Genomic DNA, 12,997 nt, shown 5'->3' with positions numbered 1-12,997 from the left:
GTGGTTATATTACAATCGTATATTTCTCTAAGTATAAAATAATTTAACTTGTGTTATTAAGCACACATTTTTACATTAATTGCAAAACATGGTTAAAATGTAGTTGAGAGCAGATTGTGTAATAGAGTTGTTTTACTAGTTTACCCGAGTTGACTTGAGGAATCCAGCTATTGTGCAATTGGACCATATCCATTTATGAAACACTCTATAGTTATGTTACCTTAAATCACTGAGCTTTTCAAAATCTTTATAGGATAATAATGTATGGCCATTTTTGTATTTTAAGGCAATCAAACTTATATCGAGGTGTATCCAGCCATCGATAGAAGTCACTTACTGATATGTTCACTTATACATGTTAGCAACGACTGATATGCCAGTGTGTTAATAGAATAAGGACATTTGGGCATGTCAAAACAGCGATGCAACAACGTATAGTGCACCCGCGTCATTCAATTTTACTCCGTTCCAGGGTTGGCCTTGTATAGCGAAAATGTCATATAGAGTGATATAGAAACCCATATTAATTATATAATGCAAACATCCCCTGGTGAAAATAATCAAAATTTTATATAATTGCTGCACATATTAAAAATTTGTAACAAAATAGTATGTTAACTTTTGTAACTACCTACACCAACTTTAGTGTATTTAGTGGTTATGATCTGCAATAAAATGTAACATTACAATATACCATGTGCAGTACATACTGTAGGGAGTTCTTACCTTTAAAACAGACGTACAGCATAAACATTGAATTTAACTTAAATGAATTTAGCTTACTAAACACACACACTTAAAGCTAAGTTTTACTGTATTTTAACTATTTTACTGAACTGCAACTTTTTCATCGCTTAAATTTTATCGCCTATTAGTGTACGGCTTCATTTTCATTATAACTTTTAGCCAACCTAATTAAAAACTTTTTTCAATCGAATTTTACTAGAAAGCCCGAGCGATGCTGTTCTCGAAAATGACCTTTCGCTTACTTGACCATTTAATGGCCACCAGAAGGAAAATGAAATTTTATTACTGTACTTTTGGAGTGACATGACTTGAGCTGGTACATGAAGCGGGTAAAGCAGAAGAAAGACAAAAGACATATCAATGCTAATTATGCTACTGTACACTTGAAAAATAAGTGTAATACTTAATGAAGTAGATTTTTGTTAGCAGGTTGAAAGAAGTTGTCTGATCTCTGACCCTTTGATCTGAGGATTTGTAACTCCAAAAGTGTTACCCGTTTTAAAAGAAAAATATTACCACTTTTCAAGGAATTTTGAACTGAAAGAAACCGGACATCATACCTCTTTCAGGCAATGTGAGAAGGGTTCCGGCAAATAGCGTATCAGCATTTTTGTCATTTCGATGTAATAAGCACATCGACTGCCAAATTTGAATTTCAAGCAAATTTTTTTGTTGAATTCCGATGGTGAAATTAGATTCATGTGACATGGATGAAAACTAATTGTGTTCCACTTCGTAAGGCGACAAAATCGTATAACAGGGACATTGTAACCCGAAGGCGTACTGTATAGCCAAAAGAGTTACAATCTTCTCTTAAACTATGCATAATAATGTATTTACAACTGATAGACCTAACCTAGTTTGTCTAATTTATCTGATGTCTATTTTTTGTAGATTTTTACAGCGGTATTCACTTTGGAGTGCCTCTGTAAGCTGACGGCAATGGGACCAGTCAAATACTTCCGAGAGGCATGGAATTCTTTTGACTTCTTGGTTGTTTTCTTCAGTTTACTCGAGCTAGGACAGGCAAGTGGAGAAGATGGCGGTGGTGGCGGTGGACTCAGTGTTCTTCGTTCCTTTAGGCTCGTAAGTTTCTAGCTTGTATACACTGTTTTCTCCGGTACCGTCTGACCAATATTAATGTCTTGCCAGTAGATATCTCCTAAAATTATTGTTTGTAACAATAGCTGTTGTAACATTAACTTTAGTAACATTAGCTATAGCAACACTAGCTATAGTAAAACTAGCTACTGTAACACTAGCTGCAGTAACACTAACTTTAGTAGCACTAGCTATAGTAACACTAGCTATAGTAACACTAGCGATAGTAACACTAGCTATAGTAACGCTAGCTAATGTAACACCAACTGCAGTAACACTAGCTGCTGTAACACTAACTATATAGCACTAGCTATAGTAAAATTAGCTACTGTAACACTAGCTGCAGTAACATTAGCTATAGTAACACTAGCTATGGTAACACTAGCTATAGTAACACTAGCTATAGTAACGCTAGCTACTTTAACGCTAGCTGCAGTAACACTAGCTATAGTAACACTAGCTATAGTAACACTAGCTATAGTAACACTAGCTATAGTAACACTAGCTATAGTAACACTAGCTATAGTAACACTAGCTATAGTAACACTAGCTACTTTAACGCTAGCTGCAGTAACACTAGCTATATTAACACTAGCTATAGTAAGATTATTTAAACTATCTTAAGAAGCCTGTATTTGAAAGCGGAATCAATCAGGATAATTTATAATAATAGATTTTGAGAAATATGAATTCATATTCGTATCTGCACATGAAAATCTTGGTGATTTGAAAGTACACATTTATGCGTATTTCTAATTGCCATGTGCCCATAACTCCTAATACTATGAAAATGTATGGTAGCGTTTGATTATATATACAATGTGTAACACAATGAGACTTGCGTATTCATCTGCCGTTATGCGCTTGTCTCTCTTTGTTACAGTTGCGAGTACTCAAGCTGGCCAAGTCGTGGAAGACTCTCAATTCTCTTATGATGATTGTTGCCAAATCACTTGGAGCTCTTGGCAACCTAACGGTTGTTCTCGGCATAATCATCTTCATATTTGCTGTCATGGGCACACAACTCTTTGCTGAAAAATATAATGCCAAGAACGAGACATTTTTTGAAGAGATGGTAATACACCCAGTCACAAACCAAACAGGTAAGGTTATGCGGACGACCATGTAACCACGAGGTCAGGAGGCCAGTAGATGTAGCTCCTTTAGTATTGTGCATTACTAGTGTACTACCTTCTGATTGACTACCTTCTACATGCAAATGGATGATCTAATGTTGTACTCCAAGGTATCAGCCTGTTTGTAATTAAACTCTCTGGCTTTATCAAACATTTCTGTCAGTATCATACAGTTTTATGTGTCAACTGTAACCTATATGAACGAAGCTTTGAAAAATTCTAGCTTGGTAAACCTTACTACTGTCAATCATTGTACTGGCACATCTTGGCCAAAATTACAGAGTTAAGAAAGAGTTGACTAAATAGAATGTGTGTTAGGCTGTTTCGTCTGTTTACTAGGTTATTTAACAGCTACTGTCATTACAAGCGATTCTTGTTCTGTTGTTGCCATTAAAGTTCATACGGGCTTGCTTTTCTTGATCTACTATTTTGTGCAAACATCCACAAAGGCCATAGAATTGAGAGCAAAGTATTTCCAAACAGTTTATGGTCAACTCTGGAAGGTTTTTACGGTAGTTATGACAGGTAAGAGCTACTTTTCTGTTAGAGCCATTTTGAAAGGTTTCTCGCAGTTCAAGAATAAGTTGTTAGTAAACATTCTGTCTTCTGAGTTGGGTATGTTTGCTGTTAGTTTTTATATTAATAAACTGAAAGAATTTTTAACATTTAGCAGCAATAGTTTATCTATAGCTATGAAATATACATGTAGCTATGCAGTAGGCACCAAATTTGGGCCGTAGTGAAACAAGAGACACCTGTAACTTTATGGTAACAAGATGGTTAATATCCATATTTAAACAACAGCAAGCTTAATTTTATTGGTTTTATATTTAAATTTGACTGATTCAAAGTAACCACCCAACCATAATTATCTATTTCTTAGATTAACCAATGATAACTTGTTTATCCTTCAGTTACACGGATACCCAGATGGAATTTTAAAGACTTCTTGCATGCCCTCATGATAGTATTCAGGGTGTTGTGTGGGGAGTGGATAGAGTCCATGTGGAACTGTATGAGAACTGGGCAGGAATATATATGTGTTCCATTCTTCTTGCTAACCATGCTCATTGGAAACCTTATAGTAAGTTTTATTCACAGAATTATATAGTATTTTATATATTGTCTTATATATTATAATTATATTATTATTCCTGATTTAGTTTATAGTATAAAGATAACTTCTTTATGCATTGCAACTTGTCTTTAGACTTTTGTGTTGAGGATGAATTGAATATTTTGATTCAATTTTAGCAGTTTTATTGACTATTTATTATTGATTAGTGATGCTAATATAAAATAATAGGCTTTATTCTCAGTATGGGACTTTAGATCAAAAGCAATTTAACATCATATCTGCTCTGTAGTAGCCTATTCTTCAACTACAGTAATTCCTCGCTACTTTGCCAGCTTTCACAGCTTCGATACTTTGCTGAGTAAAAATATTCATTAAAACCTAATAATTGAAAAAATAATTATAAAAAACTAAAAAATAAATATCTCTAATACTCTGGTCCAGTGAGAACCCTCTTCATGCATATCTGTAATAGTAGTCATCACGGCTCACTGCTTTTTTGTTAAGTTTTTGTTAGGTGTAAAAGTGTAAAGTGCCTGTAATCTCTTTCATCGTGCCCGTTCAATGCACTCGACTCTCAAAATTGTCTAATGAACATAGGAAAAAGAAAAAAATTCTTACGATTAATAAAAAAATGGCTTTATGAGTTGACTAGTTTCTACTTGGAGGATTTTCACTTTTCGCAGGAAGCACCAGTCTTGATTAACAGGAAAAAGTGAGGTATTAATGTATCTACTAAACACTGAGTGGTGGCACTCTAAATTCACTCAATATTCCTAATCGTCAATAAAAACAACTTCTCATTGTAACAGACTCATTTATTTCCAAAACTTGAAGATCCGTAACATGTATCTTCAACTAAATTTCATTTTTGGAAAAATAATCATAACTTATAAATGATTAAAAAAAGAATTTGCTAAAACATCTTGCTTTAGGTAACACAATAACTTGGAATGTGTTTCCTCATTTAAAGCAGGTCATGCTTGCATAAGACAAGCATTAGTTTGTTTTTGTTTTGCAACTTAACACAAATCATGCTCACATCAGCATCAGTTCGTCTTATTTATATATATACATATATATACATGTATATATATATATATATATATATATATATATATATATATATCAATGTTTGTTCGCGTGTCTAGTTATAATAGAGGTATAGTTTTAAGAATGAAAACTGTTGCACACTGGATTTGAACTCACAACCTTCAGTTCTGCAGACAGGCAGACCTAGAGGTTGTGAGTTTTTTATTTAATACACTATGTGAAGCCATATCCAATACACTACTCTGTCCAACTGGCTATAATATGGAGAAATTGGACACATACTTATTACATATGCCAATATTTTATGGCGTCATGCTCAACACTGCAGCTAGCGTTACGCGTAAAGCCATACTAAAAGAAAGATGTGTGCTCATTTTGTGAAAAAATGCTTAAACTCACATGGCACTGCAGCCGGTACAGTACGAATTACGCAGAATTACACACAGTACAACGAAATAAGCAAAACACTTTCATTTAGAAGTTAGAATGGAAAATGTTGTATATATGTTGATTAAAAATAAATTTTCTGTCCAGAAACATTTGTATTACTCGTGCAACACCTAGCATTCAACTAGTCAATTTATACAAGTCATGTTCATATTAGGCATGGTATGTGGTATAAACTTCTCATGTGTTTTACAACATAGCAGAAGTCGTGTTTGCATCAGGTCTGACATGTAATATCCAGCTTGTGATAGGTTTTGTCACAGACTGATATTATAAGTAATGACAAGTCAGGTTGTTTCCATTGAAATTGCAAGTAGCTGATGTCAAGCACATTCATTTTGAGGTGAACGTTTGTATCACAACACAAGCATGAGTTTACATGAACTATCGCCATGGAGACAGTCTGTAATCAATCACCTCTAATATTTTGTAGGTACTAAATTTGTTCCTGGTACTACTCCTCAGCTCATTCAGCTCCGATGCTCTTGACAAGAAAGGAGCGGATGACGAGGTAGACAAGATCACCGAAGCAAAAGGTCGCATTGTCAGATTCTTCAAATATGTCAAAAAAAATGTACGCAATACTCTTCTTGCCTGGCGGCAGCGTTCGGGCTTTAAACCAAATCATGTACCGATGGACAACTTCGAAAACTTAAAAGGTTAGTTTGATTTTAAAGTTGAGGCTGGAGGAAGGCATGTGTGGTCTTTTAAAACTAATAGCATGCATAACATAATTAAGTAGACATAACAAAATAGTTCATTTTTTTAATTCAATTCATTTTTGCATCGTAATCTGCTTCATCAAAATCATTGATGAAGGCTCGATGTGAGCAATAGCTTCGTGAATCAAGGTGCAAAGCCCAGTTGGCAGGCGGGGAGCAGAGTGTGGCTCACATGGATGAAAAGTCACAGCGATTTAAAACAAAAAATAAAAAACGGCTCAAGGATGCACTGACTACTCCAGCCCTGACAGCACTGGTAGCTGTGCTACCCGGCGTTACCAGGGTATTAAAAATGAGCTCATAAACATTGAGAGGTATTGAGAGGTGCCTGCCACTCGCTTTCAGCCTGGCACAATGCCAATGGAAAATTTGTGTAAGCTTACTAATAAGATCTACGACTTTTACGGAGCTACGCTATGACTTTACGTCATGATCTAAAGCACTAGCCTATATGCTTCCATATAGTGACATATATTGCCGAGCGACGCGATCAAGCTGTGTGGCTCAGTTAGTAAGGCAATCAACTGGTGAACGGAAGGTATCGAGATCAAATCTTCTGCTTTACGAAGTCTTTATCCCACGATTTTAATAACTATAGCTGGAAAGGCATATACACATACACACAAACTTCGAGAAATATATATATATAAATAAACATATATTTATAGCATTTTGTGAAAATCTGGGCATGTACTTTTCCTTTAGTAGTTCAATCGTGTTAGATGAAGCTTGAAGCATGCGTATCGCCATTAAAGATTGGCAGGTGTAATAAGTATGTACACAATTATTTCTTATTATGGTAAGATGGCCGCTTGGTACAGCAGTTAGCACACATGTCTACAAAACCAGAGTTTCCGAGCTCAAATCTATTGTGAAGTGGGTTTGTCATTCCTGCAGCTTTATCGCTATAACTGGACATACAGACGAAAAAAACTTAGATTCATATATTGACTATGTTCAGTGTCAGTACTAAGTACTCTGTTTTCTCAGCGGCCTATAACAGTACTAATGGAACGCTGGGCAAGGAAACGTACAAGGACTCTCTATTAGATGATACGGATGGTCTTTCTAATTCCAAGACTGTCACTGTGAGTAATGTACTGTGAGCCTCGGCAGCAAATTCTGTGAATGATGTTTTCGGCAGCAAATTCTATGACTAGTGTCTTGAATGGGAAAGCTCTAAGTTTTGTTTGAGAATACATGCAGGCATGACATTTTACCACAAACTTAGTGTATGGTGAATTTTACAGACTAACTTCATTTTATAATTTATGAATAGTTGATCTATGGTTTTAGTTAATTCCACTGCTTGATGACTACGATCAAGCTCCAACTGAAAAAGACAGCGATCAGGAAAAGGACAATGCTGCAAAGAAGGATAATGTCACGACAAAGGAAATCATGTTTGAAAGAGAAAACAGTGTAGAGAAGATCTGTGAGTTCAGTGCAAGCAGCTGTGAATCGCTGGATGATGCCGAAGCTTTAGTGCCCAAACTTGACAGCGGGAATCTGAACCCAGAGTTCTCAGAAGTAGAGGTAGGACTAGTGAAAAACAGAGAAATGCCGTCACAGAGTTAACAGCTTATCGTTTGGCTTAGAATTTTGAGTAAATAAATTAATTACAGTAATATCTTGAAATATGCGTTTAATGGATACTTAGACCGAGCTCGTATGTCAATTCACTCGTATTTCAAATCACTTTTTCATATATAAAATAACTAAATCCTTTCTAATCCATTCTCACTGTGACAAAAACACAAAAGAAGATATTACAGTGGAAAATCATGTTTTACTTGTTCTAATTCACCACCTACACTCACAAAGTAACAAATATTCATCTAAAGGTTATGATCTGTAATACATAACATGTAACATTACTATGTACAGTACTGCATAAAGTTCCTACCTTCGAAACAGATGGCAGTGCCACCTAACAGCGATGTGAAAGACTTGACGACAACACTTTCGGTACACAACACTTTTATTACACTACATAACATAAACTTCAAGTTTAACTTAAAATGAATTTAGCTTATTAAACACACACTTGAAAATGAGTTTCAATTTTACACTAAACTTAATTCTAATTTTGTTTTCGGTTTTTTTTTTTTGCACAGCTCACTTTGCCTCGCTTTGAGATTCACTTTCAGCCTTTCTTTAAAAATCTTTTATGATCTTACGAAAATAACCGAGTGATGTTGTTCTCGTAGGTGAACTCTCGCACACTCAGCCATCTAGCAACCGAATCGGAAACTGTCTCCAATGCTCGTATTTCAAATTTGTGTGATATATCAAATTTGTGTTGTATCTCAAAGCAACAATTTGCTCAGAACTTTCTTCATATCACAAATTTCTTCTATATCCAAGCGCCCCTATCACTTTAGGGATACATCTCTCAGGGTCAACTTCTTATATCAAATGGATATCGCAAAAATGTTACAGATATTTAAATATATCCGACTTTGTTATTGCCTTATCGCTATGTGACGCTGTCCTTTGATCCCTTGAAGGAAGAGGTACCAGAGGGATACAAACCAGCTGTGGTAATTAGACTATCCTAATGCTCTTGGCTTTTAATACTGCAAGTTACTGCTAGTACCTTGCCATGGCTACCCGCCGTGCTTCAAACCAATTCTACTAAAATGGCTGCTGGTCTCTCTTCCACTAACATCTTACATATTTTTCACTCGCACCCTCTGATACGCGCAGCCACTACTACTCTCACCCTCTATGAGCCCTTTCTTGTCTCTTACTCTCTCAACTACTCACCCCTTGAGTTCTTGCTTCCTCTTCGACTCGTACCTTTCACCACTCACACTGTATGCTAGACTCACCCTCTATCTGCAATGCTGTAAAGAATCTTCAGAGAGCCCTACTTCTCCTTTTGGAATCAGCCACTCGTTAGCCTATTGTTATAGTTACAGTATACAGCATGTAACAAATATACACAACTGTCCTTGAGACTTTGTTGTGTTCTACCCTCTCTGGTCCTGGCTGCTGTCTTTTATAGTGGTAGCTCCGCTCTCTTCTTTCCGGAACCGATCGGTCTCTCCGATGCCAGCCGCTTTTCCGGCTGGGTCGATCATCTCTTCTCTCGGCTCTGTAGGCTGTCTTCTTGCCAGCCGAGTGGGGCTGAGGCTGGCCAGGCTGGCGAGTCTCTGGCCGAGATGTTGGTCGGCAAGCATCCCTCACAATACTTCATATTATTCACTACTACTCATACCATTCCCTATTCAGACTCTCTGTTAATCACAATGTTCACTACGAGTCGCAGCTCTTTTTATTTATATAACGGTAGAATCCTTGATAACTTGATATAACTGGCTCACCTGTCTAACATATAATCTTGGCTCAGAATGAACTGCATGGTTTTGGTAAATGCTTTGCAACTCGGCCACAAGTGTGACAGGTGTATGAGTGCAGTGTATAACATAGCCAACTAACAACCTCCGTTTTGGCATGAGTAGACTAGGCTCCTGCTGAAGAGTGAATATGTTATATGTTATATGTTTGCCCTTTCAGCCTTCAGAAATACCTTGTCTCAGGGGATAGCCGGCTATAATTTGAAGCTAAGGGCTAATTACATATTTTCTGCTCCATTACTATAGAAAGAAATTCAATCTTGAGCAATAGTATTCAATTCTAACACAAGATGGGCAAGAGTAATGCAGTTGCAGATTTGGAATAGAGTGTGTTCATGAAGATATTAATAAGGTATCATTTTCTCCCTTAAGACAGGCTTCTCCCTATGATTACTACACAGCTTTTCTGAGAATTGTTACCTATGGTGTGGCCTTTGGGTTTTTAAAATTCATTTATTTAAAAAAAATATAAGGAAACATATTTGTAGAGATAAATTATATTTTGGTTAGTCGGCTATAACCAGTTGCAGCTGGTAATAAAAACTTCCGATGTTTATAGAGTAGTGCAGCCAGTTCATAGAGTAGTGCAGCCAGTACATAGAGTAGTGCATTCAGTACATGAAGTATTGCAGTCAATTCATAGTGGTGCAGTCAGTAGATAAAGTAGTGCAGTCAGTACATAGAGTAGTGCAGTCGTTACATAGAGTAGTGCAATCAGTACATAGAGTAGTGAATTCAATACATGGAGTATTGCAGTCAAGTCATAAAGTGGTGCAGTCAGTAGATGGAGTAGAGCAGTCAGTACATAGAGTAGAGCAGTCAGTACATAGAGTAGTGCAGCCAGTACATAGAGTAGTGCAGTCAGTCTATGGAGTAGCAATCTGTACATAAAGTAGTGCATTCAGTACATGGAGTATTGCAGGAAATTCATAAAGTGGTGCAGTCAGTAGATAAAGTAGTACAGTCAGTACATAGAGTAGTGCAGTCAGTACATAGAGTAGTGCAGTCAGTACATAAAGTAGTGCATTCAGTACATAGAGTATTGCAGTCAATTCATAGAGTGGTGCAGTCAGTAGATAAAATAGTGCAGTCAGTACATAGAGTAGTGCAGTCGGTACATAGAGTAATGCAGTCAGTACATAAAGTAGTGCAGTCAATTCATATAGTAGTGCAGTCAGTACATAGAGTAGTCCGTACATAGCAGACACAAAACAAGGAAACAGAGTTGTTGAAGAGTTCTCTGTGTTTATTGCTGAGCTGTTATTACTGCTCTCACTAAAGTTACTAAACAGTATCAACCTTTTACAGTATTTACATCTATATACACTTTCTATAAGGTCTGCTAAGAAGTTAATGGTACAGCTAGTTGACTGTACACCCTTATATTATGATTGTACTTGTATTATACCATGTTAACTATATTTTTAGGTTACTGTATACTGTTGTACTATACAGCAAATCACACCATAATTTTTGATTTTTTACTAATCCAAGCTTGACTCTTGTTTTGAAATGGAAATAATGATAAAAAGTTGGATCAGTTAATTACATAGAACGATGTAATTGGTGTAGAACGAGCTGCGTAACCTGAAACATGTTATTTTTACTTTAGGTAGAGTATGAGACATTACCTAGCGCTTGCTGTTTCCCCTTTATAAGCCGGAGGTGTGTGGAAACCCCGGATACAGCCTTCAGTCGAAAATTCTGGTCCTTGCGGTGTTTTGCCTACAGACTGGTAGAGCACAAGTACTTTGAAGGGTTCATCATAGTCTGCATTCTTCTGAGCAGTATGTCATTGGTAAGAACCAAGTCTTCATTTTTAGATGTTAGCATTCTACACAAGCTAATGTTTATCACTGATGTATGCACAGTTATTATGCGCTTAAGCTTCTGATAGCATGCATACTAAGACTAGCATGGTAATTTTTGTTCGGAGTATTTGCACTCACTGGCTAATTCAATTATTACGAAGCCCACTTCATTTGGTTTTTAAAAACTATTTTTATTGAACTTTTTATCTGTACTGGTACACTGGCAGTTTAGTGTGTTGTGAGTGATCATCATGTGTGTCAATAAAGCACAGAGAATAAGTATGTGTACAATTATTCAGGAATGCAAATAGGCAGTTGATTTGCACATGTGTTAGAGTGTTGATTTGCAAAGCTGAACATTTGGAGTTTGAATCCTATACATCGCAATCTTTTCTCCCACTCTCCAATAGTGGCTACATACGTACAGACATGACTCCCACCCTCCAATAGTGGCTACATACGTACAGACACGACTCCCACCTTCCAATAGTGGCTACATACGTACAGACATGACTCCCACCCTCCAATAGTGGCTACATACGTACAGACACAACTCCCACCCTCCAATAGTGGCTACATACGTACAGACACGACTCCCACCTTCCAATAGTGGCTACATACGTACAGACATGACTTCCACCCTCCAATAGTGGCTACATACGTACAGACACGACTCCCACCCTCCAATAGTGGCTACATACGTACAGACACGACTCCCACCTTCCAATAGTGGCTACATACGTACAGACATGACTCCCACCCTCCAATAGTGGCTACATACATACAGACACGACTCCCACCTTCCAATAGTGGCTACATATGTACAGACATGACTCCCACCTTCCAATAGTGGCTACATACGTACAGACATGACTCCCACCTTCCAATAGTGGCTACATACGTACAGACACGACTTCCACTCTCCAAAATATGTTACCATTTAAATCGAATTGAAGAACTCGCCCTGACTTGACACTTTACGTTGTATGGAATTTCTTACGTGGTACGAAGCAACAACTTCACACAAATTTTTTATGTTATTTAGAATTTACGTTATGGAAGGTGTAGGTTACAGGAACGTCTACTGTATTTTCAAAATAATTATTAGAGGTTGATAGCATCTTACCACACGATGATGTCATAAAGCATCAGCCTGTGTATTCAAAGCTTTAATACTTTATTCATCTGGCAGTTCTATAATTTAATGTTTTATCAGATTAAAATAACAATCTCACAGTATCAAGTCATAACCAGTTTAGGCATTAATAAATAAGTTAGATTTATTGCTGCTAAGCAAATGTTTTTATTTGATGAGTAATAATAAGAGTAATAATAAGAGTAATAATAAGAGTAATAATAAAAGTAATAATAAGACTTGTGGTGGTAAAAAAATTCAAATTTTGTTGATCCAATTTTCATTCAGGTTGTTTGTAGGACTACCATTTTTACAAAGAAACGCTTTATCTTTTCAACAGATTTTTTAGTTACTGCTATTTCATGGCTACTTTCACATTTGTTTGCTATTTTTTTCATGGATATCCAT

At 36.5% G+C, this 12,997-nt stretch overlaps 1 protein-coding gene across 1 annotated transcript in view; it reads left to right on the top strand.

Moving 5' to 3' along the window:
- LOC137399202 (sodium channel protein para-like) overlaps window positions 1-12,997 on the top strand; it is an 84,334-nt gene that overhangs the window by 38,764 nt on the left and 32,573 nt on the right. Inside the window, 8 exon segments of the mRNA XM_068085204.1 lie at window positions 1,642-1,833; window positions 2,732-2,923; window positions 3,868-4,068; window positions 5,993-6,218; window positions 7,272-7,369; window positions 7,578-7,817; window positions 8,798-8,824; window positions 11,256-11,441. Coding sequence (XP_067941305.1) covers window positions 1,642-1,833; window positions 2,732-2,923; window positions 3,868-4,068; window positions 5,993-6,218; window positions 7,272-7,369; window positions 7,578-7,817; window positions 8,798-8,824; window positions 11,256-11,441 — 1,362 coding nt within the window.

Source organism: Watersipora subatra, chromosome 7, assembly GCF_963576615.1.
Source record: "Watersipora subatra chromosome 7, tzWatSuba1.1, whole genome shotgun sequence".
Classification (NCBI taxonomy): domain Eukaryota; kingdom Metazoa; phylum Bryozoa; class Gymnolaemata; order Cheilostomatida; family Watersiporidae; genus Watersipora; species Watersipora subatra.
Note: the sequence above shows the minus strand (reverse complement) of the source record. Positions and strands in the feature narration are given on the sequence as shown.